Source organism: Sebastes umbrosus, chromosome 10 (genome assembly GCF_015220745.1).
Source record: "Sebastes umbrosus isolate fSebUmb1 chromosome 10, fSebUmb1.pri, whole genome shotgun sequence".
Lineage (NCBI taxonomy): Eukaryota > Metazoa > Chordata > Actinopteri > Perciformes > Sebastidae > Sebastes > Sebastes umbrosus.
In genome coordinates this window covers 19,806,947-19,831,778 of record NC_051278.1, presented here as the reverse complement: position 1 = coordinate 19,831,778, position 24,832 = coordinate 19,806,947, and the positions used below count along the sequence as shown (strand labels likewise).

The 24,832-nt window shown below is 40.0% G+C and overlaps 2 protein-coding genes across 3 annotated transcripts in view; one reads left to right on the top strand and one right to left on the bottom strand.

The window, feature by feature from the left end:
• On the top strand, window positions 1–22,312 carry LOC119495722 (phytanoyl-CoA hydroxylase-interacting protein-like). The gene is made up of 5 exons (XM_037782480.1): window positions 1–556; window positions 12,068–12,264; window positions 13,972–14,146; window positions 16,164–16,281; window positions 19,446–22,312. The coding sequence occupies exons 1-5, from the start codon at window positions 451–453 to the stop codon at window positions 19,984–19,986; spliced, it is 1,137 nt and encodes a 378-aa protein (XP_037638408.1). The 5' UTR covers window positions 1–450; the 3' UTR covers window positions 19,987–22,312.
• Window positions 21,270–24,832, bottom strand: part of LOC119495721 (protein FAM13A-like) — a 26,508-nt gene continuing 22,945 nt past the window's right edge. For both annotated transcript variants that reach the window (XM_037782479.1, XM_037782478.1), the window contains 6 exons: window positions 24,410–24,642; window positions 24,217–24,300; window positions 23,946–24,050; window positions 23,490–23,704; window positions 22,346–22,447; window positions 21,270–21,913 (listed from right to left, as the gene is read on the bottom strand). In XM_037782479.1, coding sequence (XP_037638407.1) covers window positions 21,787–21,913; window positions 22,346–22,447; window positions 23,490–23,704; window positions 23,946–24,050; window positions 24,217–24,300; window positions 24,410–24,642 — 866 coding nt within the window. In that variant the 3' untranslated portion in view covers window positions 21,270–21,786. The remainder of the gene's footprint in view (window positions 21,914–22,345; window positions 22,448–23,489; window positions 23,705–23,945; window positions 24,051–24,216; window positions 24,301–24,409; window positions 24,643–24,832) is intronic.

Sequence of the window (24,832 nt, the reverse complement as noted above, 5' to 3'; positions counted from 1 at the left end):
GTTCAACAACAACAACACAGGCGCACACTTGTGGATCTGACGCGCTGCATGCACACGGGGGGAAAATAAGATAGAAACAGTTTGAGCTTCGTGCATTTTTTTTTTTTTTTAAACGCATCTCTTTCTGGAGCTGCTATGCTTCACGTTGTTGCAAAAAACCTGAACTGGCTGCTTGTGCTGTGCGCGCCGGTGACGATTCCGCTGACGCGCCACTAGCCGCACCACCCAGGAGGAGACGGAGAGGAGAGGAGAGCTGTGTGTGAGAGGACTGACTGACTGACTGGAAACCGGTTTCTCTTTCTCTTTCTCCATTCTTGACGAACGTGTGAAGCCTTGCTTTTGGTGCAAGAACCCGTGGACGATATTTTATAACGCTATTTAACCAGTTAACATCATCATCCACCAGGCTCTTCTTCTTCTTCTTCTTCTTCTTCTTCTCCCTGCAGAGAGATGGAGGTACCGGGTTTGGCGCACAACCTCACCAGTCCATTAAGTCCCTGCGAGGGGATGATCAAGGACCTGAGCTTAGACGCCATCCAGTTATGCGAGCGAGATGGTAAGGAGAGAAAGGTTGTCTTTGCTCTTCACTGCGCATAATATCGGTGCATTATAATAGGCCCTATTGTTAATGTCAGCTTCTGCATTGCATTCTGCTTTTTATCTGTACCCTTATTGTGTGTCTGGAAGGCATATACGGGATGTTGCGCTTGTGCGTGTGTGGAATAGCTGAGTGTCTTAACAGTGGCATCAAGGTTTTGTTCATTCATATAAAAGAGAGAGGGGACTCTGCTCAAAAGAAACATGCAAACTGAACATGCATGGCTGAGGAAAACCATTTTAAAGTGTCTTTATTTCAGCACCACAGACATGGACAGAGATCAGCATGCAGCCACCCCGCCTATAACCGCTGCTGCTGATGGGCTTTTTGTCAAGGGAGTTGCCATAATCGATTTATTTGCACATATAGTGCATTGCATCCTGTACATTTTTTATGATTGCAATTTTTTTAATCTTATAAAACCATTCTCAACTTAAGAAAAACTCTCCTCCTGCTTTTCCATTTATAATTCATCAAAGTCATCCAGCTGCATCCATGCTGGATATAGTCTGTGGTTGACTTCTCTAAATTCAAAAGTTTTTTTTTTAGATATATACCATCAAACAAAGCAAATTTGATTATAAATTTAGAAGGAATCTATAAGCTGTTTTTTTTTTATAATGTTAAAAAAGGATGAGCAGTTTTTCACAGGAGCAGGCTGCATGGACCCTGATGTGAATTTAATGGTGGGGAGGAAAAAAAAAAAGCAAGTCATCATCAGGAGAGAATGAGAGGCTCAAACATGGCTGCACCCACGTGTGTGTGCACAGGCGGTGCAGCCCTACACACCCATCAGTGCAATTACACACAACTGATTCCACATCTGATGCACAGGTCACAGAGATTTTAATTAAGATTGTAGATTAAGTCACATAGCCTACAGCGATGAAATGAGATCACACCTTTTTCACAGCCCAATGGGTTTAATTTTTTTTTTTTTTAGCTATACTAGATCTTTTTTGATATATCTGTAATTGGATTGGCGAGTTAGTGGAGTCAATGATGTGCCTTCATTGAGCCTCCAAAGGACCCCCAGCATCTGACCACAGTGCAGTCTTTGTACCACCGCCTCATTCTCATCATCTGCCAGGGCTGCTCCTCATAATGTAATACAGCAGGACACAGTTTATATCCTCTTAGTGCTTTGTTGGCTTGATCCTAAAGCTGTAATTTCAATAATGGTATATAGGCTAGGGCTGGACTTCTCTCCATGGATCCTGTGCCAGCTTTGTGCTTCCTGCTGCAGGTTTGCTGGCCTTTTGCAGGCACAGCAGCCACTTTCCTATTTATCAAGTGGATTAACCAATGCAAATAGTGTTTGTGTGTCCTTGAGACACCCACATACACTCTGTTTATGGAGCAACACAGCAACAATGTCCACCTTCTGTGCAGATTATGCAGGACAATTAGTGGTTGTCGTGAAGCAGTGTCATTTTTAGAATTGTTAGTTCAGATAGTTCATGTACTGTAGATGGTGTACTACTCATATTATCATTTGTGCAGTTTAAGTATCATCACTACACAATGCATGCCAGCGCCATTATAATCTGCCCATATTGCCTATTGGATACCATATGCACAGATTCACTAATTAGGATACTGTGGACTAGAGATGCACCAATCTGACTTTTTCATTCCTGGTACCGATACCGATACCTGGGCTTTGGGTATCGGCCGATACCGAGTACTGATCTGATACCAGTGTTTAATGAATAAGCAAGCTGTATGCCTCACTGTGTGGAAGTGACTGGGATCATTCTTTTATGTGTTAGGCAACATCAGACTTGACTTAAACATTGCTTTCTAACTTTGTAAAAGAAAATGTGACCAGTAAATACATAGATATATATATCTATTTAATTGTTCTTTATTAAAATAATAAATCGTACACCAAAAACTTGGTAAAAAATATCTTCAAAATTGACAGGAATTACAATTGAAGTGTAAACCTTTTTTTGTTTTGTTTTTTATATTATTTTCTGCATTTTCAAGCCTTTATTGATAGGACAGTGGACAGTTTAGAAAGGGGGTGAGAGAGAAGGGGCGACATGCGGAAATGGCCGCAGGTTGGATTCGGTACCCAGGCCGCCGCGGTTAGGACTCGACCTTGTTATATGGGCGCCCGCTCTACCTACTAAGCTATCAGGTTGCCTGGGTAAACCTTTTTAATGCAGCAACAAATTGGTCAAAACTTGAACAGGAATTGAAATTACAGTATCAAATGTATAAAGTATATAAACATAGAATTGAATTGAATAGATCAGCCCCATCGCCACCATATCCGATGCCGCTATTTGAATCCGTATCGGCCCGATATCCGATCCAGTATCGGTGCATCCCAACTGTAGGCAACATACTTCAGCTTCACGTGTAGGATACGGACCTTGCTATGCAGATGATCTGCTCTTTTCAGTCTGATCACTAAGATTTGGTTTTGACAGACACACAATGGACACAATATGTATGCTATAAATTGCAATCCAGTACTCCTGTATGAAATACTAAGTGAAGCTTGTGATGTTGAGAATGCTTTGTAGTGTTTCTGCTATTTTCACCAACCCCTGAATTTTGATGTAGCAGTTTCTCGCTTAAAATGACCTCCAGAAATACTGTCAACTTTGCACTTCCCCTGCCACTCCCTATGTAGATGACTGCATAGCCCAGGTTTCCAGCTTTCTTGGAAATGGACCGCTTTATTATCTGGTCAATGCGTATGTTTCCCAAGGACGGTATTCCTTTCAGCTCCACGTAGACTTCTAAATTTATCTCCTAAATCCATTAATATTTAATTGTCAGCATGAGAGGCTTTTGTGCCTACGCTGACCAAGCAAATGAAAATGCATGCAGCTTCAGTAGGCCTACTGTCTGTAGGAAAGAGCTCTCTCACACACACACTGACGACTGTTTGAGCATTTCAATGCACAAAAGAAATGTTGTTTCAAGTTGTTTCTGTGTGTCCCCGGTGTTAGAGGGGCTTTTGCAGCTTCAATGGTGCGGTTATGTGACGGGGTTGTGACTTGAATAAGTGTGGGGTAGGGAATGTTTTGCGAAGAGTGATGAGCAGTGGGTTACAGAAGCTGCTGGTGTGCGGATGTCTGGGGACAGACAGAAGTGCCTCCATGATGTTGTACTGGTTGCAAATTTGCCGCCAACCTCTGCGAGGCTGAATTGGACCACCATTTTGATTTTATATCCACAGTTAGTGCGTACTTAACAGTGTTGTGTATTATGAAATGCACACTGCATGTCTTGCAAGGCCTTTGTGCTGTGGCCGCTGACATAATTAAGTTGTCATGATGGATGGCTGCCATTTATGCAACCGAGTACTGTGTCTAAAATCTCTCTGCCCGAAATACTGTTGCTCAAGCTGTGACACCCCAAGTCTGGCAGTGTGTGCCCATGATGGATAGACTGACAGATAGACGGACGGATGGATAGATAGGAAACCTTCTGCTAAAGGTACCTTAACTTCACCAGTGACTTTCAAGTTGAAGAAAAAGCTCCCTCAGTGTTGAGCCTGCCAATTACTCGACAATGGCATTGTTTTCTTGAATGCAGTGCTGTAACACTTGAACAAAAGGCTTTACTTTTCAATACCCTGAGAGGAAGTTTTGCAAGATTAAACAGGCAGTGGGAGAAATGATTGTGAAGGGGCCAAATGTTATGCATTTCAGATATTATAAAAATATTTTTAATAGCCACAGCAATGTGGCTCTATAGATGGCAGTGTTGATTGGTCAACCACTTGGGTCCAGACTGAAATGTCTCAACAACTGTTGAGTGGATTGCCATGATATTTGGTATAGATATCCATGGTCCCCAGAATATGAAGTCTCCTGGTTTTGGTGATCATCCCCTGACTTTTCCTTTAGCACCACCATGAGGATGATATTTGTGTTTTTTGTGTTTTTTTTTTTTTGTCAAATGTCTCGACTACAATTTGATCAATTGATATGAAATTTGGTACAGACATCCCCTCACATCGAATTGTATCCCTTCATTTTTCACATAGTTCTATCATAAGTTCAATATTTTTTGGTTTATGACCAAATACCTAAAAAATGAGTGATATTACCATCAGCCTTAGCTGAATTGTGCAAATGTTAGTGTGCTTACATGCCAAACTAAGATGCTGAACATGGTAAACACAACCAGTGTGTTAGCATGCTGACGTTAGCATTTAGCCCAAAGCACCGCTGTGTCCAAGAGAGTGCTCCAGGGATGACGTATTTTTGTGGACCAACCAGGAAGTTAGCATCGCCTTGGGTTCCCTTGACAAAAAGCCAATGAGATTTTTCCATTGGGTTTTGGATTATTGCAGAACGTAAGCTCTGTAGCAAACACACATTTATGATACTTACATGTTTTGTTAAGCAAGATAATCTTCACAAATTATCACCACTTTTATGATTTTTGAAGTGTGAATGCAATCGCCAGAAGTAAAAAGCTAACGTTAGGCTATAAATGAACTACACCACGGTCGCATGAGCGCGAGTATACACAACGGGGCCGTAAAGGTGGATGAGTCGCTGTGATGACGTTTACTTGTCTCATTTAGCCGCTTGTTAGCAAACGCCTTTTTTAAGACACGTAAAGATGTATTTTATGTCGTTGAAGATAAAACGTTAAAATCTCTTCAGCTTGTGTTAACCACAGACCTTATTTTAGGCATCTAACTAAAAACCCATTAAAAAAAAAACATTGACTTCCAGACGAGGGAACCGGAAGTGCTAAAACTAATTTCTGGGTTTTAGGACTCATCCTGTAGCACTCTATAGTACAGCCTCAGAGAGCTGCCAGCAAGGCCGTAGACTCTAGTCCTGTATAGAATGTAATCCTGTGATAACTTGTGTAGAGCTTATCCCATATGCTCCAAGATGATACAACAGCAGGCCGTCCTTATGACGTACAGTATCGCCTGAGTAAGCTGACATTTTAGTTTGGCCAATGTTCAGTGGGAGCAGTTGTGTACCATGACTGTGCTGGCAAGACCTTCAAGTACATATTATGCAGCCACTTATTGGCTGCATAATATATTCACTTGCAATTGACTTTACTGTGTCACATAGTTCTGAACATTCTTCGAGACTGATTGAAGAGCAGTCTGGCCCTCGAAATCCCCTTCAAACATTTATGCTAGATTTCTTTTTGTCTGTCTTTTAAAGTCCCTGACTGCTGTTATATAAAATCCTTCTACACAAGATTCTATTCAAGCTAGTTGAAGGATTTTACATCAGCCTGTTGTTTGGAAATTCAAATTCTATGCAAATGAGAAATGATGACTCATCCTGGTTTTGGACAAGTTTAGAAAAGCAGATCTGTCCTCCTTGAAGGTCTTCTTCATTTAATTAGTTTGTAAGAATAGGGAAGGGTCGATTCTGAACCTCTTAGAGTCCACTTTATCCCTAAAGGTTGCGTTATTAAAGTGTCTTTACTGGGTTTTGTGTTTGCTCTTCAGGGCCTTATTGATGTGCAAAAGGTGAACCACAGACTGTGCAAGCATTGTTTATGCTTTCTGTCTCAGTCTAGCCTGTGCATTGAGAGGAACAAAGGCGTGATTTTCAAAGGCTTGCAAACATCGATGTCTAGTGAGTGTCTGTAGCACTGCTCATGTCTACAGTTCAATTCTAAACCTATCACTCCAACATAAAAAGAAGGAGGCTCGTCTGTCTGAAGTGAGTGCAGTCAGAAACTATCAGTACTACCATCACCTGTCAATTCTTTTTGCACACAACACATCCGCCAACGATACTCTGCAGAATAATTTTTCAACATTAACCTTGACAGAAAGTTTTGAAATCAAGAAGCGTGGACCTTCAAATGGAGCACCATAGTCTCGCACGGTGGACACTTTTTTTTTTTTTTATCACCAACAACCAGTGAGAGAGAATACGTTTACATTATGCGGGTGGCCTGAATGGAAATCAAATCACTTTCCTCTCACCGGTAAAGAGTTCTAACAAGTAATTCACGGTATCAAGCCAGGTGTGACTGGAACAAATCCTATCACAGAGAGCCATTAGGATGGCCCTACATATGCATGTTAACAAGATTTTTATTGATCCTTCTGCATCTGTTGCTATTCCACACTTTGGCATTTGACTGCATGCTGAGGCCAATACCCAATAAGGTCCATTTGATAGGGCTTAGCAGATTCATCAGAATAGGCTTTCCATCTTTTGAATTTGAATTATTTTGCTATAGGGCAGATACTTCTGCTCAAGCATGTATACGGTGCTCCTATGTCATCTTGAACCCTCTGTACATACGTGCACAGCATGAGTAATCTGTGCTCCCTAAGCTCCTAAGCAAGGGCTCAAAAACTGACACACATTCTGCTTCATCATGATGAGGCAATCCTCCGCCTCCTGCACAGCATTATAATACAGTGCAATAAATAATAAGACAAGTTCATTACAGTATAATGGCTTCCATGGTAAATTATGACTCAACAAAATTAATATTACACTAGCAACCTTGATGCGAGCAGCGAGAGCCGAGGTACAATACTAGCGTATAAATTAAAGTCAGACTGAGGGTTTAGGCCTCCTGTGTGAGATTGTAAAAGGTTTGACTCTCTCCCTTACCGCCTGACCTTCATCCTGCTTGGCTTTCGCTCCTCCATTTTTCATCCCGCGCTCTCAGAGTCCCAGAGGATTCAGAGCGCAGCTTAGCACTGTGCCGGTCTATTTACCTGCTGGCAAGACTACCTGGTACCCATTGTATTCATGAGTGTATTCAAATTCATATTTAGAGCCATCAAGTTGTAGGTAATTCTATTTATGTATTTTGTAGGGCTGTCAATCTGGGCTGACAGTGATTGTCCATAGTGAATCGCCGTTAATCGCAAATAAATCATGCATTTTTGTATCTGTTCAAAATGTACCTTTAAACGGAGATTTGTCAAGTCTTTTAATACTCTTATCAACATGGGAGTGGGCAAACATGCTTGCTTTATGCTAATGTATGTATATATTTATTATTGGAAATCGATTAACAACACAAAACAATGACAAATATTGTCCAGAAACCCTCACAGGCATGTCTGTAAAAATGTAGTGTAAGTTTGGAGCGTTATTTAGCCTCCTTCATGACAAGCAAGCATGACATGGTTGGTACCAATGGATTCCTTAGGTTTTCTAGTTTCATATGATACCAGTATCTTCACTTTACCTTTAAAATTTGCTACAGCCTAAAAATCGAAAGTCGCATTAATGCGTCAAAAGAATTAGTGGTGTTAAAACAAATTAGCGTTAACATTTTATTATCGTCTTAACTTTGACAGCTCAGTTTAGTATGTTGGCTCAATTGTTTTTGTTTTGTTTTATATTTTTTACCCCTTTTTTAAAACCCTAGAGAACAATGAATAGTGGTGGTTGCAGATTTCTGTCTGTCCCATGAGCATTTCCTTTGATTTTTTTCTCAGTAAACCTTCAAGCCTCCAGGACTTGTTTTCCCAGATAACATCACTTTTAGCTCGACTGCGTAGCCTTAAGAGTATTATGTAAGCAATATCTGACTGCATTTGTAAAGCTCCACTGTGTCTGTGTAATGCCTCCATTTGCGGGTTAATTAGGAGAGGTATTAGAGTAAACGGGAGGGGAGCTAAATCAGCACTGTGGAGTCACAAGGAGCTTGTAGGGCAAAAAGACCTGCATGGGGAGGTTTTAAGGGAAACATCAGTGTTGACATTAACACTTTAAGGGCAAGGAAGTTGCTCTGCTTCAGGCACTATATAACAACTGAGTTAGCAGGTTTTTCATCTTTGGTGTTTGTTTTTAGTTAGTGTTTCATACCGTGTCATATACTGATGGTGTCCTGAAAGTGAGAATGTGAGATAGAATGAGTGCCCTGAAAACTTAAGATTTATGATCTATGATCAATGATAAATGCTTCTGATGAATTGGCACAAATGGCTGTCTGAAGTCGTAATACTTCCTATAAAATATGCAATAATGTCCACATTTGAAATACACTTGTACTGACTATTACTCAGCTTTTTTAGGAACTCTGCAATTAAGCATTTTTGAAAACTATTTAACTTTCTTTGAGTATATTTCCCTCACACAGTATGTCAGAGAATGACGGCAAGCCTGGTGTTTTTCTTGTTTTTGTTAAAGGGCAGCATTATAAAGTGTTGTTACAGTGCTGACATCACCGTCTGGTTCGCGCTGACTTGCTAGAGCCGACAGAGGTCTGCTCCATCATGTCTGCTCTCAGGCTGAGTCAAACGTATCTGCTCAGTGGGGTTTAAGTATAATGAGATTGGCTTTAAATGTGGACCAGCAGCAGGATGAGATGTTTTAACAAATCAAAGCACAGAGGTGTAGGAGTGCCCGCATTACATTAGGTCTGAGAGCCAAGTGTAATGCAGTTAGGCTGAGGATTTAACTTCTGGCCTGTTTACATTTTTACACACTCAGGAAGTGCCACTAAAATCTAGTGTATGCCATGTGCAGTAAGTCCAGATAAAAAATCGCGTTTAAAGGGGAACTGTGCCAATTTTCAAAATTCATACATTTTATTCATATGGTCTAAGACAGTCCAAAAAAATATTAGTAAACATGAACAGCTCTCACCCAAATCCAAAAACTAGAGTGCTTAAACTCAAACCTGTGATTTCATAGGGTATAAAGTAAGGAAGTCCATAGACAGTGAATGGGGAGAGATGTTCTAGATGACACTGAGAGCACCCAGGGGAATGATCTGAGTATATTTGGGTACATTTTCTGTTTCACAGCTGACAACACTACAATAGAATAAAGCTCGCTTTGGTATAAAAAAAGAAACATTTTGTGGGTCCACAAAATCAGTCTCTTATTCATTGTCTATGGAGCAGCTCCAGACTTCACAAGTTTGAGGCTTGCTTCTCTGGTTTCTGGCTTTGAGAGAGAGTAGCTCATGTTCACACATATTGAGTGAACTTTCCGAGGCCATGGAAATAACATATTGGAATTCTTAATTTAGGCGGTGTTCCCCTTTAAATACACCAACTTATTGTGTGGAGATTTATATAAAAAAAATCTCAAATATTTGTCTGTTCACTGAAAAGTCATCTTTCCACACTAAATTCACAAGTGCATAAGATATATTAATGGTATGGTCCAAGCACGTAACAATAGGAGGTCTTTCTTTTTAGGTTAAAGAGGATTATTTTTGGTCATCAACTAGTTGTGATTAGGGATTAGCACAGAAATAAGCAGGGGGTCTGGTCTGATCTGGTGCTAAAAAAAAATGTGTCTCTTGGGGATGTTATTTTAAAGACAGTGATAAGTCATGATTTGAAAAAAAAGAGCCACGCTTGGATAAAAGTGCAAGGCTACAGTCAAGGGCACGATACACATTGGGTGTTGGAATTACCTCCTGGTTTCCTAAAATGAATCAACCTACAAACGCTTCACTGTTTGAGTGTTATGCGGAGGCGAGACAGGAGAGTCCACACAGCCCAATTATGGGATAACTCTTTTATGCAACCCTCTCTCAGCTGATGAGTGGAGATGGATGTTCCATGCTCCGCCGCTCCTGCCATTGTTTGCTCTCTATAGTGTCCAGCCGTGTTGTGCGCTACTCCCAAATTCTTGTGTTTTACGCACTCTCGTGTTTAGACCCCGCAACGCGCACAGAAAACTCATTGTTGCCATGCCAAGTGGGCGTCCTCGAGTGTGGCGCAAGGTCTATATTCATCCTAATTCTACAAAGCTCTCATTCAACCCTGTTTTGACATTTTCACTGTCCTCAGTGTGCACTTTGGGTCGTACGCCTTCGCTACATGTACAGTACATGTTGTGTTACTTAAGGGATCTGACTAATGCATGACATCTATGCCGCTCAGAGAAATGTAAGATTTATCAACTTATTTGATGGAAAACGATGTTGCAAAGGCCTCTCTGTTTAGGTCAAATAGGCTAGAAAAGGCTCATGTGTATTGCCTGCAGTGTGGTAGCTGAGTTTTTTTATATATCTTACTGTTGATTATAAATGGACCCATCTCTTCTGAGAGGAGAGGAGATTCAATCAGCAGCGTTTGAAATATTTAATGCCACGTATGTTCTGGAAAGCAAGATAGGTGTGTGAGTGTGTAGAGGGGCTGATGTGTTTCCATGGCAACATATATGGTAGTCAGCGACACAGTCAGTTGTGTGTGTGTGTGATATGGTGGATATACTACGGTTATTGCTGCCTGTGGAATAATTACTGAGAAAATGCAGTAGTATAGGAGGTTTATAGTATGTAAGACAGAAGAGAAACAAAAGATATTTTGAAGGGCTGAATAAAAGGTTTAAAAGGTGTGTACTACTGACTTAAAATGGCCTATTGTTTCTCAGATTATAAAGATGTGATTTACAATCATTGATAAATGTCTCACAACCATAGACTGTATATAAGAAGTGGACGTAGTCACCGTGATGTCACCCATTGTTTTGTGGACTGCGGTTTTGAAGCCTCGAGTTCAGCATTTTGGCTATCGGCATCATGTTTTTTTGCAACCAGAAGTGATACGAGAGGGTGCCACTAAGTACAACCAAACGCAAGACATTTTAGGCCAAAATGTTGATATCAAATTTCATGAACTGAAAACATTGTGAAAGGATTAAAGTTCTACGATGAAAACAAACACAACTCCCAGACCGGAGAACGCCGTGGTAGCCACGCCCTAAAGCATACCCTACTTTATCATCTATTTTACTCTAAATGGGACCATCATTTACGAAATGAGCATCATGGTTGAAGAAGACTCGCTACTAGCGATTGAGACCATAAACTCATGTTTACAATGTTTACAGAGTTAATAAATCAAGTGAGAAGTAGAGTCATTTTCTCCTAGATTTCTATACAATCAGACTTCTTTTTGCAACCAGAGGTTCGCCCCCTGCTGGCTGTTAGAAAGAATGAAAGTTTAAGGCACTTCAGAATTGGCTTCACTTTTCAGACCCGGACGTAGCCCACTCCTCACAAGCAAAGATTCAAAACTGATTTAAATAGGCTTCACAGGCCAGAACACGATGTGTGTTGTCAAAGGAAATATGAACCATATCATTTTATTTTGGTATATATTGTTTTGCAGTCGCCTCCCAGCAAGAGCGTTCTGGGTTTGAACCCGCTGGCCGGCTGAGGGCCTTAAAGGGGAACTTCTATGTGGAGTTTGCATGTTCTCCCTGTGTTAGCGTGTGTTTTCTCCGGCTTCCTCCCACAGTCCAGAGACATGCAGGTTAGGTTAATTGTTGACTCTAAATTGCCCGTAGGTGTGAATGTGAGTGTGAATGGTTGTGTGTCTCTATGTGTCAGCCCTGTGATAGTCTGGCGACCTGTCCAGGGTGTACCCCGCCTTCACCCAATGTCAGCTCAGATCAACACCAGCCCCCCCGTGACCCTGAATAGGATAAGTGGTCACAGATAATGGATGGATATTGTTGTTCTATTTGACATTGATTTATATCAACGTTGCTCATTGTTTTTTCCTCTACACAGGAAATAAATCCCAGGACGGCAGCATCTCCGAGCTGGAGGAGCTCCCTGTTCCTCAGAACATCAAGATCAGCAACATCACCTGCGACTCCTTCAAGATCTGCTGGGACATGGAGCCGCGCAGCAAGGAGCGCATCACACACTACTTCATTGACCTGAACAAGAAGGAGAACAAAAACTCAAACAAGTTCAAACACAAGGTAACCCTTGAATCAGCACAGATAAACACCTTTTAAAGGTAACATTGCGGAGAGATGACTCAACAAAAGGCCTCTCGTTGTAGTCTCACTGAATAGAATTTGCTGCGTTTCATAAATACGGAAGAAGTGTGTCAAGAATAAGAAGTGTTGTGTCAATGAATCAGTGTGTGAGAAAAATCACAATGAGCCTTGAGAGCACAAACTGGGCAATGTGCCATTATAAATCAAGTGAATAATTCTTTTGATCGTTATTTAGTCCTAAAACAAAAGTAATCTGACACATTTTAAGTCCTTCTGTACATTTTTCGTGGAGGAAGGTCGGCTGTAGAATATTGTGAGAATGAGGGCAATATTGATTTTTACTTCCGCACATATACGTCTGTACCCAGGTAAACGGACCATACAGTACTTTAGTGAATTAAAATTAAGTGTTAATAAATAATGTACATTTAAAAGTAATGCAAATTTTAAGGAAAGGGTATCTTTGTGTTCAATCTGACGTTCCGATATACATTCTCCATTTCTGTTATTTCTACTCTATGATGCTGCGTTTACTGATTAGGGCTGCACGATTATGGCCAAAATGATAATCACGATTAGTTTTGATCAATATTGAGATCACAATTATTCATAGATTTTAGGGACAAAATATTTTTATTGCAATTTCACATTTAAATAATTAATAATTAATAACATTATAACTGTCAAAAATTCAAAATGTTGTCCTTTTACTTTATTGTCATTTATAGTGGGGTTTTTTGCATAAAAGAAAACACACAATTCAAATGATTAGGAAATAAATGATTATACGTTTATTTAAATATTTGCTTTGATTAAAAGAATCTTTCAGTAAATTAAAAAAAACTTGGCATTAGTCTTTCTAATTATATATTATAAGCTGTCTCTCTAATATCTACTTTATATTACTCTGAAAACATCTCCTTCAAACAAATGGATTTATTCAAGTTTCATTATCATATTAGTGATTGCGATGCTATAGACATCTGGAGGTATGATAATCCATTGTAACCTTAAACGATTGATTTGAAGCTGAAACACAGGTACGCACCATATTTTACCTTACAGTAACCTTTATTTAATGCTTGAGGAAAAAAGACTCGCTTCAAGGTGGTTTTGTTCAAAGACCCCACAGCGAGCCGTTGCTCCGAGCTCTAATAGGCACTCACACGGTTGAGGGTAATTTAACCAGCAGCAGGGCGACTGCAGCTCTTTCAGTGGACGGTCAGACAATCTTACAGCCTTGTTTCATCAGCCTCCTTCCTTTTCTTCCTGCAGTCACTTCCTGGGCGCTGTGCAGCTGAGTGTTTCTCCTCTTCCTCGCAGGCGACCCCGTACCAGTATTTTGATTTTGGTGTGCAGCAACAGTGTTGGTGGCTGAATGGGCTGACTCTGTTGCTAGGCAGGGGCTCCTGGTCCAATCAATGAGCTGCTAAGGCCCACTGAGGTTTGGGGAGGGAGGGTGAATAGTGTACAGGATAGTATACATACATAAACAAAAGGGCAGCTACAGGTAAAAACTGCAGTCGGCCACCTACATGAAGTGTGTGCATGTGTGTGTTTACAAGCAAGTGTCTGCAAATCCTTGCTAGTGGTTGAAAGAAAGCCATAACTGGAGTTATCTCTTTCTGACTAATGTCCTCCTGTCATCATTCACCTCTTTTTCCATCCCTCCTTCCCTCCCTCCAGGATGTTCCTACAAAGCTGGTAGCCAAAGCAGTGCCCCTGCCCATGACGGTTCGGGGCCACTGGTTCCTGAGCCCGCGCACAGAGTACACCGTGGCCGTCCAGACCGCGTCAAAACAGCCCGACGGGGACTACGCCATCTCCGAGTGGAGCGAGATCATCGAGTTCTGCACCGCTGGTGAGCAATAGTCTGCTTACAGTACCATGAGTACATGTGTTTTCAGGATGTGTGACATCAGTGCTGCCTTTGGAAAACAGGATAGAGCACAATATGAGAGAGTGGAGGGAAAGATGGATGGAGAGATGGAGACGGAGGAGGGGAGGGTGAGGTAAGAGAAGGATTACAGGGAGGGGAGCTGTGCTGTATGTCTTCGGATGCAGAGGTCACCAAGTTCAACATCGCCGGCTAGTGGCTTAGAGTGGGGGAAGGGAGAAGGGGGAGGAGATGATGACATGGAAACTGGAGGGGGGGATGAGGAGCAGCAGCTGAGATGGGAGGAAGGAGAACAGGAAGGGGAAGAGTGTGTGTGATGAAGGTGTAGTAAGATAAATTGCTTAAGGAGAATGCTTAATGATGTTGTTGATCCTCTACATCTCAAGCAGGCTAAAGATGCTGTTGCCAAGACCTTCCATTCCAGTTTAATTGTTTAACTAACATTTATTCAGTTCTGTCTCACTGTCAACAGTACAAGGCTTAACTTATAATAGGCTAAAGGTAAAAGAAAAAAAAGGTAAAATATTGCTGATTGCATCACAATGACTACTGAGAAATCCGCTTGAAATTAATAATCTCCTTAATAGTCTTCTTTCATTTTTGTTCAAGTAGGGCTGCACAATTAATCTTATATTAATCGCTATCACGATTTGGGCTGCCCACAATTAAATAAACATGATTGACTGTGATATTGACATCTAAAATGCTGCGCTCATAGAAAACTCTGCTGCATAAATCAAACGCTTCAATCCATCAATCAGTTTCGAGCAGTCTATTTACCAGATTTTTTGACAGTCATACATTTATGTGCAGCCGCCACATGATGGTTTACGTCGGCACACAGCGGCACAGTCAATAACGTCACACAATATGTCGTCAGTGTGGAAGTTCTTCAGCGTGAGTGAAGAAGACATAAAGCTGCAATTTTTCACAACTGCAAGTCCAAAACAAGCCGTGGAGGAACAACCTTAAAACATTCGGAACTACTAACTTAATCAGACACATATTATATTGTGATTCATTCCCGTGATGCTGCTCTGAGTAATCACAGTGACCAGCTCGTCTGCCGACAGCACAGAGCTGCTCTACTCGGTAAAAATTGGGCCTGCACGATATGAAGAAAATCTGCGATGGATGTGGGATAACATTGTTCAATTTTGCAATGACGGTGTCACTTGCGTAAATAAACAAATATTGAAGTGTCCATATTAGATATACATATATTTTAAATATAACTTGGCTAAATGTTGTTTCTAGAGCAGGTGTACTGATAAAGTACTGGCAAAGTTGTATTGCACTTACTTACAGTAACGAGCGCAGTTGTCGTCAACTCAACTCTCACCTGGTTCACTTCTCTGTCCCCACCGCCGCCTCTCTGATCAGCTGATTCACACACTGATGGCACAGCCTTCGGGAGCAATTTGTGGTTAAGTATCTTGCTCAAGGACACTTCGACAGGGGATCGAACCGCCGACCTTCCGATCGGTTGATGACCCACTCTACCTCTGAGTCACAGCCGCCCCCATAATCGTGCAGTCCTATGTTCAAGGTTCTCTTTTGCATGAAAGAGCAGGCAATTTCTCCCCAAAGCGTCCTTGTCGGTGTGTTCAAGTGCTTGTAAAAAAAATTGGAATGGAGGAAAAGAGCCTCTATCATTATGAAACTTTATTATATGCTTTGGAATAAATCCACACCCATTTGGCAGGCCAGCTTACATGGTGGTGGGTGAAAGGAGACTGTATTACAGGACTTAAATGCTGAGTCATTTCAAGCTATGAATATGAAGAAGTTAAGAATGAAAGGATCTCAGGGTCATCGAGGACACATGCACAGTTCATATTCCATCCTAGCCAGTGCACACAGTCTCTCTTGTTTATAATTAAAGAATTGAATTTCCACTAATGACATTTGTACACTGGTTTCCGATCCTCTGATGACAGCATATTAATTTTCACTGTGATATGTGTTGTCTGTTTTCCAGATTATTCCACAGTGCATCTAAACCAGCTTATGGAAAAGGCAGAGGTCATCGCCGGCCGGATGCTGCGTTTCTCCGTCTTCTACAGGAACCAGAATAAGGAGTACTTTGACCACGCCAGGTAGGCGTTATTACTGAAATGTAGTGTATATTGTCTATAGTTTCATTTTGATCTTGTCTTTGATTTTGAATTAATGAGACCATTTATTTAAAAATGGTCACAGTCAGTTTTTGGCTGTGTATGAATATGAGTCTGCATTGCTTTACTCCACTCTTTCCCTTAGATTTCTTCGCTGCTTAAATATCACTGGCAGGACTGTTTTGTTAATGTCAAATTTTCATCACATTGGATGATTAACGTGTGATTTATTACTCTTTAAAAAAAAAAAAATTAGATTTTTGTTGTTAACAATTTAGCTTATTGTCGTTGGCTATTGCTGTTATTTCTACATTTGTAGTTTAAAAGTCAGAGTCTGGGCTTTCTGAATGAGTTAACACATAGCCCCGGTGGCAAGCTTTCCACATTTTTAACAACAACAAATTAATTTTCACCTTTCCAGTCTCTAGCATTATGGGTAATGTAGTCTTTTATACAACATTTAGCATTTAGATATATTTGTGCTCTTATTGTTATGCTATTTTTTTTATTATAGATTACAATAAAATACTGTATATTGTATTTAAATAAACAGTTTCTCATTACCTATTTTTATGTCCTGCCAATAACTATTTTCTTCAACATCACATTAAATTTCCAACTTTAGCTAGTATATCTCTTGCAACTTACAGACCTTAGAGCCTTGAGATGTTATTTGATGCTAATATGACCTTTAAACTAAGGTTGCGCTGCATTTAGTGTCAATATACTGCTGTGATAAGAATTCTGTGATGCTGATAGTAAATTACTGATAATGAGAAAATTGTAATACAATGAATCCATCCTAGGACTCTACTACATTTTTGTGTATCACTGCAGCACCTTTGCACCTGCAAACAGCATGATGACCATGTCATTTTGGGCTCATGTATTCCCTTCTAAAGAAACCTACTATACTATGACTTTTTTTTACTTTTCCACATACTATACTATAGCTTTTTTATGACATGCTATACTATGACTCATGGCTTTTATTGACAAAGTCATAGTATAGCCTGTCACAAAAATGTCATAGTATAGTCTGTCACAAAAATGTCTTAGTGTAGTATGTCACCAAACATTACATAAAAATATCACTATAGTATGTCACAAAAAATATCATAGAATAGTATGTCATAAAAAGTCATAAAAATGTCATTGTGTAGCATCTCATTAAGAGCCATAGTATAGTATGTGATAAAAATGTCATAGTGTAGTATATCACAAAAAATGGCATGAAAAAAGCCATAGTATGGTATGTCGAAAAACTCATAAAAAAGCCATGGTATCGTGTGTCGAAACAAGTCCAAGAATAGTATATTGGAAAAAAGTCATTAAAAAGTCATAGTATAGTATAACGAAAAAAGTCATAGTATAGTATGTCATAAAAGTAATAAAAAGCCACAATATAGTATGTCGAAGAAAGTAATAAAAAGTCATAGTTTAGTATGTCAAAAAGTCATAGTATAATGTCGAAAAAAGTCAGAAAAAGTAATAATATAGTATGTTGAAAATGTCCTAAAAAGTCATAGTATAGTACGTCGAAAAAAGTAATAGTATCGTATGTCGAAAAAAGTCATAAAAACTCATATTGTAATATGTCGAAAAAAGTCATACTATAGTATGTCTCAAAAAGTCATAGTATAGTATGTCGATAAGTCATTAAAAAGTCAGTATAGTATGTCGAATAAAAGTCATACAAATCCCATAGTGTAGTATTTTCAAAAAGTCATAAAATGTCATAGTAAAGCATGTCAAAGAAAGCAATAAAAAGTCACTGTATAGTATGTCACAAAAAACATAGTATAGTATGTCTAAAAAGTCATAGTATAGTATGACGAAGAAAGTAATAAAAAGTCATAGTATAGTATGTAAAAAAACGTCAGAAAAAGCCTTAGTATAGAATGTTGAAAATGTCCTTAAAAGTCATAGTATATGTCGAAAAAAGTCAGTATAGTATGTTGAATAAGTTATAAAAATCCCATAGTATAGTATTGTCAAAAAGTCATAAAATGTCTTAGTATAGCATGTCAAAGAAAGCAATAACAAGTCATTGTATAGTATGTCACAAAAAACATAGTATTGTTAGTCATAAAAATGACAGTATGGTATGTCATGAAAATGTCATAGTATAGTACGTTATAAAATATGTCATAGTATAGTATTCCATAGAAATGTTATAGTATATATTGTCATAAATAAAACAACATTAAAATAGTATAGCCATAAAAATGATGTCTTGTCTGTAAATAGTATGTCTTAAAAATACATTTAAAAAAAGTCATAGTATTTTGTCAAGTCTCCCGTAATGGTGACTTTTTGCCTCATTTTCTCTCCATGGTCTGACAAAGCCCATAGTTTCTGTACTGAAGCTACAGCTCTTTTGTTGGAGCATTACAACATGACATCATCTAGAGTCAGACCTCTCCCTCTGAGTTTGCATCTGCTTCTGTTAAACTGCTCCACCATGTGGGGAGTAACAGTACTGACACTACCACATAATGAGGCCTCTGCTCCAGTGACCTGGGGTTGGAGCTGACTAATTCCATAATGCCCACAACAAAGCACCAATTATGGATATAATGACAACCTCTGACGAGTGATAGCAGTGTAATTACAATTCATAGTTGGAGCTTCGGAGCTCAGATTTACTCTGTGGGGAAAAATATGCAGCTGCCACAGATTCAGTCATCGCTTTCAATATTCATCTGTTAATTCGTTTTCTGAAAGCTGCTTTTGTTTTCTAGCAATTCGTCATAATGATAAAGAAATGTTTCCTCGGAGCAGTTTTCTCTCTCTAAGGTTTCTGTGAGACAAACTGGACTAAGCTAATGTCATTACTGTTCCAGAAATAGTGAAACTAGATATGTATTCCATTCAGTTCGCTCCGTTTGTGTCCTGAGACTCTGGTTGCTTCTTTACACATTTAATCAGCTTTTCTCCCCATGTGTCACACTGGCTCTCAAACACTAATGATATTTTAATGAAACTTGATAAAGTGATGCTACTGCCTTCTGGAATTTCGCAAAATGACTGATTGTTCTGAGGGGGAACACAAAAAAAGCAGATCAAAACAATGTGCATGTTTGTTACTGATCGTGTGCTGTTTGTTCACAGCCCAATTTCATTCTGTTTTTTCTAAACTCCAGGGAGGCGCAGGAGAACCGGATGCTGCAGTCAGTGAAAGACAACAGCGGCAGCCACGGCTCGCCCATCAGTGGCAAGCTGGAGGGCCTCTTCTTCAGCTGCAACACGGAGTTCAACACAGGTAAGCCTCCGCAGGACTCCCCGTACGGCCGCCACCGCTTCGAGGTCCCGGCCGACACGCTCTTCAACCAAGACACCAACCTGTACTTTGGAGACTTCTACTGCATGTACACGGCCTACCACTTCGTCATCGTGGTCCTGGCGCCGAAGGGCTCTGCGGGAGACGAGTTCTGTAAGCAGAGGCTTCCCGCGCTAGACATCACCGACAACCGCTTCCTCACCTGCAAGCAGGACGAAGAGGGAGGCAGCCTGACGTTTCACCACGCCCAGGACGTCATCCTGGAGGTGATCTACACAGAGCCCGTGGACCTGGCGTTAGGCACGGTGGCTGAGATCAGCGGGCACCAGCTGGGGAGTATGTCCACAGTAAACGCCAAGAAGGACCCCAGCTGCAAGACCTGCAACATCAGTGTGGGACGCTAAGAAAACACAGAAGAATGTAGAAGGAGGACTAGAGGTGACTGACCTCTGAAACACACACAGGTACAATCCACATGTACTGATGAAGCAGACCAACACATGCATGAAGCAGCAGATTTAGTAGGTTTCCCTCGACATGCACACCAACGTATCTGACACCGCTCTGTACTCTGAAGAGACCATCATTCCCAAAGAAGAGTGGAGAGAAAAAAGAGGAAGGTAAACTCTGACACCTGCACTGTTGTTCTCCTCGTCTGAAAAGGGTTACCCTAAATGTTGAAAACATACATAAAGATATCCCACTTAAGGGACCACCAACAACACCGATCCATCCATCCTGCTAGTCGACAACACTGGCGTACTGACTTAAACCCTTTAACTGTACTAACAAACATGGGCTGCTTCAATTTCCCATTGATTACTTTAAACACTTGTCCCATATTTTGTTAATGACCTTTGCCTTGTTATTATTGATATGCTGATGACTGTCCACTGTCTGTGTGGACAAGCATTTTCTTGGTTCCAATTACTTTGTCGTTTTAGAAATGTTTTCTTCTCGTTCCACAGTAGACTATTTCAGACTTCTTCTTTTTTTTTTTTTTTTTACCTACTACTAGTGGCACAGATTGGTACTACAATATTCTAGGGCTGCAGCATCTACGGACATCTTTCTTTATACCAAAGGTATGAAAAACCAGACGTGAAACCGCTGTGAAATCTTAACACTACTAATGCAACAGCCTCTAAGATGTGTATTCACTAAGTCTTTGATGACCAAATGTTTGTTAACCTTTAAAAAAAAAAAAAAAAAAAAAAAGCATGATGCAGCTCTGTGCAGCATGAGTTTTTCAGCAGAGTATGAAAGCTGTCAGTACCTCTACCATAGCAACCTTTTTCTGCAACAGTCGCTCTTATTTTATTGTAGTCTGTGGAAAGAAAGAAAGTAGAACCATAAACTGTGTTTAGCAGAATAAATGTGAAAAAATATTTATTTTTATTGATACATTCATATATAATCTATATATATATATATATAGAAAGTTATATAAACCAGAAGTGCACAATGTCAAAAGCTCTGATCATTAACAACAACTGCATTTAGGGGGAATTAACTACTATACAGACAAACTGGGGGGGATAAACACTAATTTGACAGCAGATAGAACTTGCACTACAACGCCAACGTTCACGTATTTTCCAAGGTGAACATGTAAATTGGTCACAATTTATATCAACTATGAAATTCTTAATGCATATCATAGCACAATGTAGGACTAAAAAAACAACTGACATGCACAAACACGACAGGATTGTCTCATTGATTGCATTTAAGCTTACACCTTTTTTTGCCAAGATAGCACTTTTTTTTTTTTAAATGCAGTTTCCACATATACATTTCCAAAAATAGTATTTTAGCGAGGGAAAAAAAGCAAGTAACAATGTGCCATAATAAACATACAGTAATCTTAAAATTACTAATATGTAACTAACATCAAATTGTTACAGCTCGTCATCCTTGACATAAGTTAGTGCTACATAAAATACACTTGCTACATGAGGTTGTAATAAGATGCGTCATAAATGACAACGGATGTGTTTTTGGGACTAAAAAAAAAAACTGCAGTTGTGCAGCATTTCATTAAGATTGTCACCAATTTCCATCAGTTTTTAGTCATGTACAGTAAAGTGCATCAACATAATGAGCATGGCATGAAACAAGACCAGACCCACCGTCTTCACAACCTGATTTTTTTTTCCAGAAATGATCGAACTGTTAAGATAAAAGTCCCACTGTGAGTTCACTCAACTGGTCTTGGTTGAGTGCTGTTGTTTACTGAGCAGGGCCTCCAGTAGACGGAGCTTCGCTTTGAGGTTCTTATACTGGCAGTACTCCTCCGCCATCGGCCCGCGGTCCTCCTTCTGACAAACCCTGTTAATACACGGAGGGAAAAAAAGAGATGCAAACAAAACTTCAGTAGTTTCAAAGAACCTGCAGCAGCTTCCATAACTGGTTGATAGTCCCTATGTTGCCTTACTCAGATAGCTTTGTACAGAGTGTAATGTAATCAAAAAACTTACTGTATTTACTTTGAAGGACTAACATGTACAGAACAAAAGGATGTGTACAGTTCAGAGCAAAACGTCCATCTCTTCGTCTCTTTCCTGAGCTCTCTGTGCTGTATTAACGTTAAGTGAGTGTGTATTACACTGTCGTACCATTACGATGGGATTTCTTTTGTGGATGTTTTTTTTTTTGTTTTTCACAAGGCATTGTTGAAAACCAAATGTTCCAAGTTTATTAAAAGACAAAATAAAATTCAAAAGCCAAGTAGTTTGGATGTGCTGTGTTTGTAACCTTTACCTGCCGGTCTGCGTGTAGAAATGGTCCTCAAACTCTCGGAGCGCTTGGTGAACCCTCCGCTTCTCTGATCGTGCCATCCTGAGGTGATCTAGTAATTCTGGTCTGTCGAGAAAGAATAAAAGAATTTCTTAGATCTTTTAAATTGGTGCTACGCAAAGGCTTCGTCCGCATACATACTCAATATGTGTGTACTATCGTTCAACACACTTTTGTGTGAATTAACCGTAGTGTGTATCTTTTCGGACGCACTGAGCTGTAATTTACGTCGTCACTTCCTGAGAGCCTCCTTGCCGGTTGGAGACGTGTAACCATGGTAACCCGTGCCAACCTCATGTGACCAAACAACGGTTTGTGACAATCAAAGCCTGAATTAATTTAAAATATATATTACGCCTAGCAAAGTGAAATCTTAAATCTAACACTTAAATTGAAGCGTTATTGTTGTTACAGGGCCATCCGTCAACGTCCGTTATGAATGTTGTAGTCACTACCGCATTGCATTTTGTGGGATATTTATGCCACTGTATTATTTCACCGGAAATGGTATGCAATTCGTTTCCTATTGGTTTCGTATAGGGCTGTCAAAGTTAACACGTGAACACAAATTAATTTTAACGCCACTAATTTCTTTAACACAATCGATCTTCCGGAGGTTGTAGCGGGCTCAGTTTTTAAGCTAGAGTGAAGATACTGGTATCATATGAAACTAGAAAACTAACTAACCCTAACCTTAAGGAATGTCATTGTCGCAAAGGAGGCTAAATAACACTGACAGCTGTTGTTGCCTGTTGGGCTTGAGTTTGCCATTTTATGATTTGAGCATATTTTTTTAAGCTAAATGCAGTACCTGTGAGGGTTTCTGGATAATATTAATCGTTGTTTTGTGTTGTTAATTGATTTCCAATAATAAATATATACATATATTTGCATAAAGCAGCATATTTGCCCACTCCCATGTTGATAAGAGTATTAAATACTTGACAAATCTCCCTTTAAGGTACATTTTGAACAGATAAAAAATGTGCGATTAAATATTTGAATCGATTGAAAGCCCTAGTTTCATACTAAGGTTTCGCACATACTAAAATATCTAGCGTACTAAATAATATGTTAGTGTGGAATTTCGAACGCAACCAAAAACTACCTGGAAGCTTCATGTAGTGTTGCCATGGTGACGATCTGTGGCTGGAAACCCTTCACCTCCTCCAGCGGGGACACCAGAGGTGTTTCAAACGTTTCTAGGGAAGGCAGATGCAGCAACTCATCTGAAGACACACACCTGGGCGATTGCAGTCGGAGTGGCTGCAGCCTGGGGCTTTGCTGTTTGGGACACTCTTCGTCAGAGCTCTCCTCTTCCTCCTATGTACGTACACACACACATACAGTACATACATACAGAGGGATCACTAATCTGTGGTAGTAAACTGAGAAACAGGGTGGCAATGCTTGTCGTGTAGCTCTCATATCTTGCCTCTAGAGGGCAACAGAGTGACACTTCTGTGGTCAGTTTTATCCACAGGAGTGAAATACAGCAGGTTTGTGTAGTTCAATAAATCCCATCATTCTTGTATTTAAAAGTCAGTATTAGATATTTACTCACAATGGTCGTAATGACTGTTGCAGCAGCAGAAGAAAGCAGCAGCTGCTTGAGAAGACGGTACCGATCGTAGAAAGGTTTCATTAGAGTGCGCTCCTGCCTGTTACTCTGAAGACACATAACAGAAACCACTTTGTTATTGTTGGTAATATATGAATAGAAAGAAAGCAAATCCAACGATGTAAGGAGAAGGAGATGATAACTAAATCAAGTTTCATCAAGTAAAAAAAAAAGAGAGATAAACAGATAAGGGAATCATCCAGGCTGGTCTTACCGGTCGTCCGTGCAGATTCTCAAAGTAGAGCAAACACTTCTGCAGACTGGCCTTCTCCATAGTAATCTGGAAATGGGACATCTCCTGCACATAAAGGCACAGTGAAAACTGTTAACTGGTAATCCGTCCAGTCCACAAATTGTATTCTTATTACAATATTTGTGTGTGGTGAAAGCATTTCTGCAAAACCAACCTTAACATTGTCAGGCAGGCCCAGCTCTCGACGTCTTTCCTTCAGTCTGTTGCTTATCATGTTGACCGTTTCCTCCACATTTGGCTTTGTGTTGCTGTTGTTCCGTTGCTGTAGCTCAGTCCCTGTTAGTGCTGCCTCCCTCTGGTTTATGTTGGTCCTGCATGTTTCAACTGATGGGTTTGAGTCTCCCTGCCCCGTCAGACCCCCTTCTGCTGATTGTCGCAGCTTCAGCTCTAAAAAGAGGAAAGCGGTTCAGAAAAATGTGGTATGAGAACAGGGACCATGTGAATGTAAAATGTGGCATTTGCTGTGACATTTTTTTCCGACATACTATAGGAAAACTTTTTTTTCGACATACTATACTATTACTAATTTTAGACATACAATATTATGACTTTCTCGACATATTATAGTATGACTTTT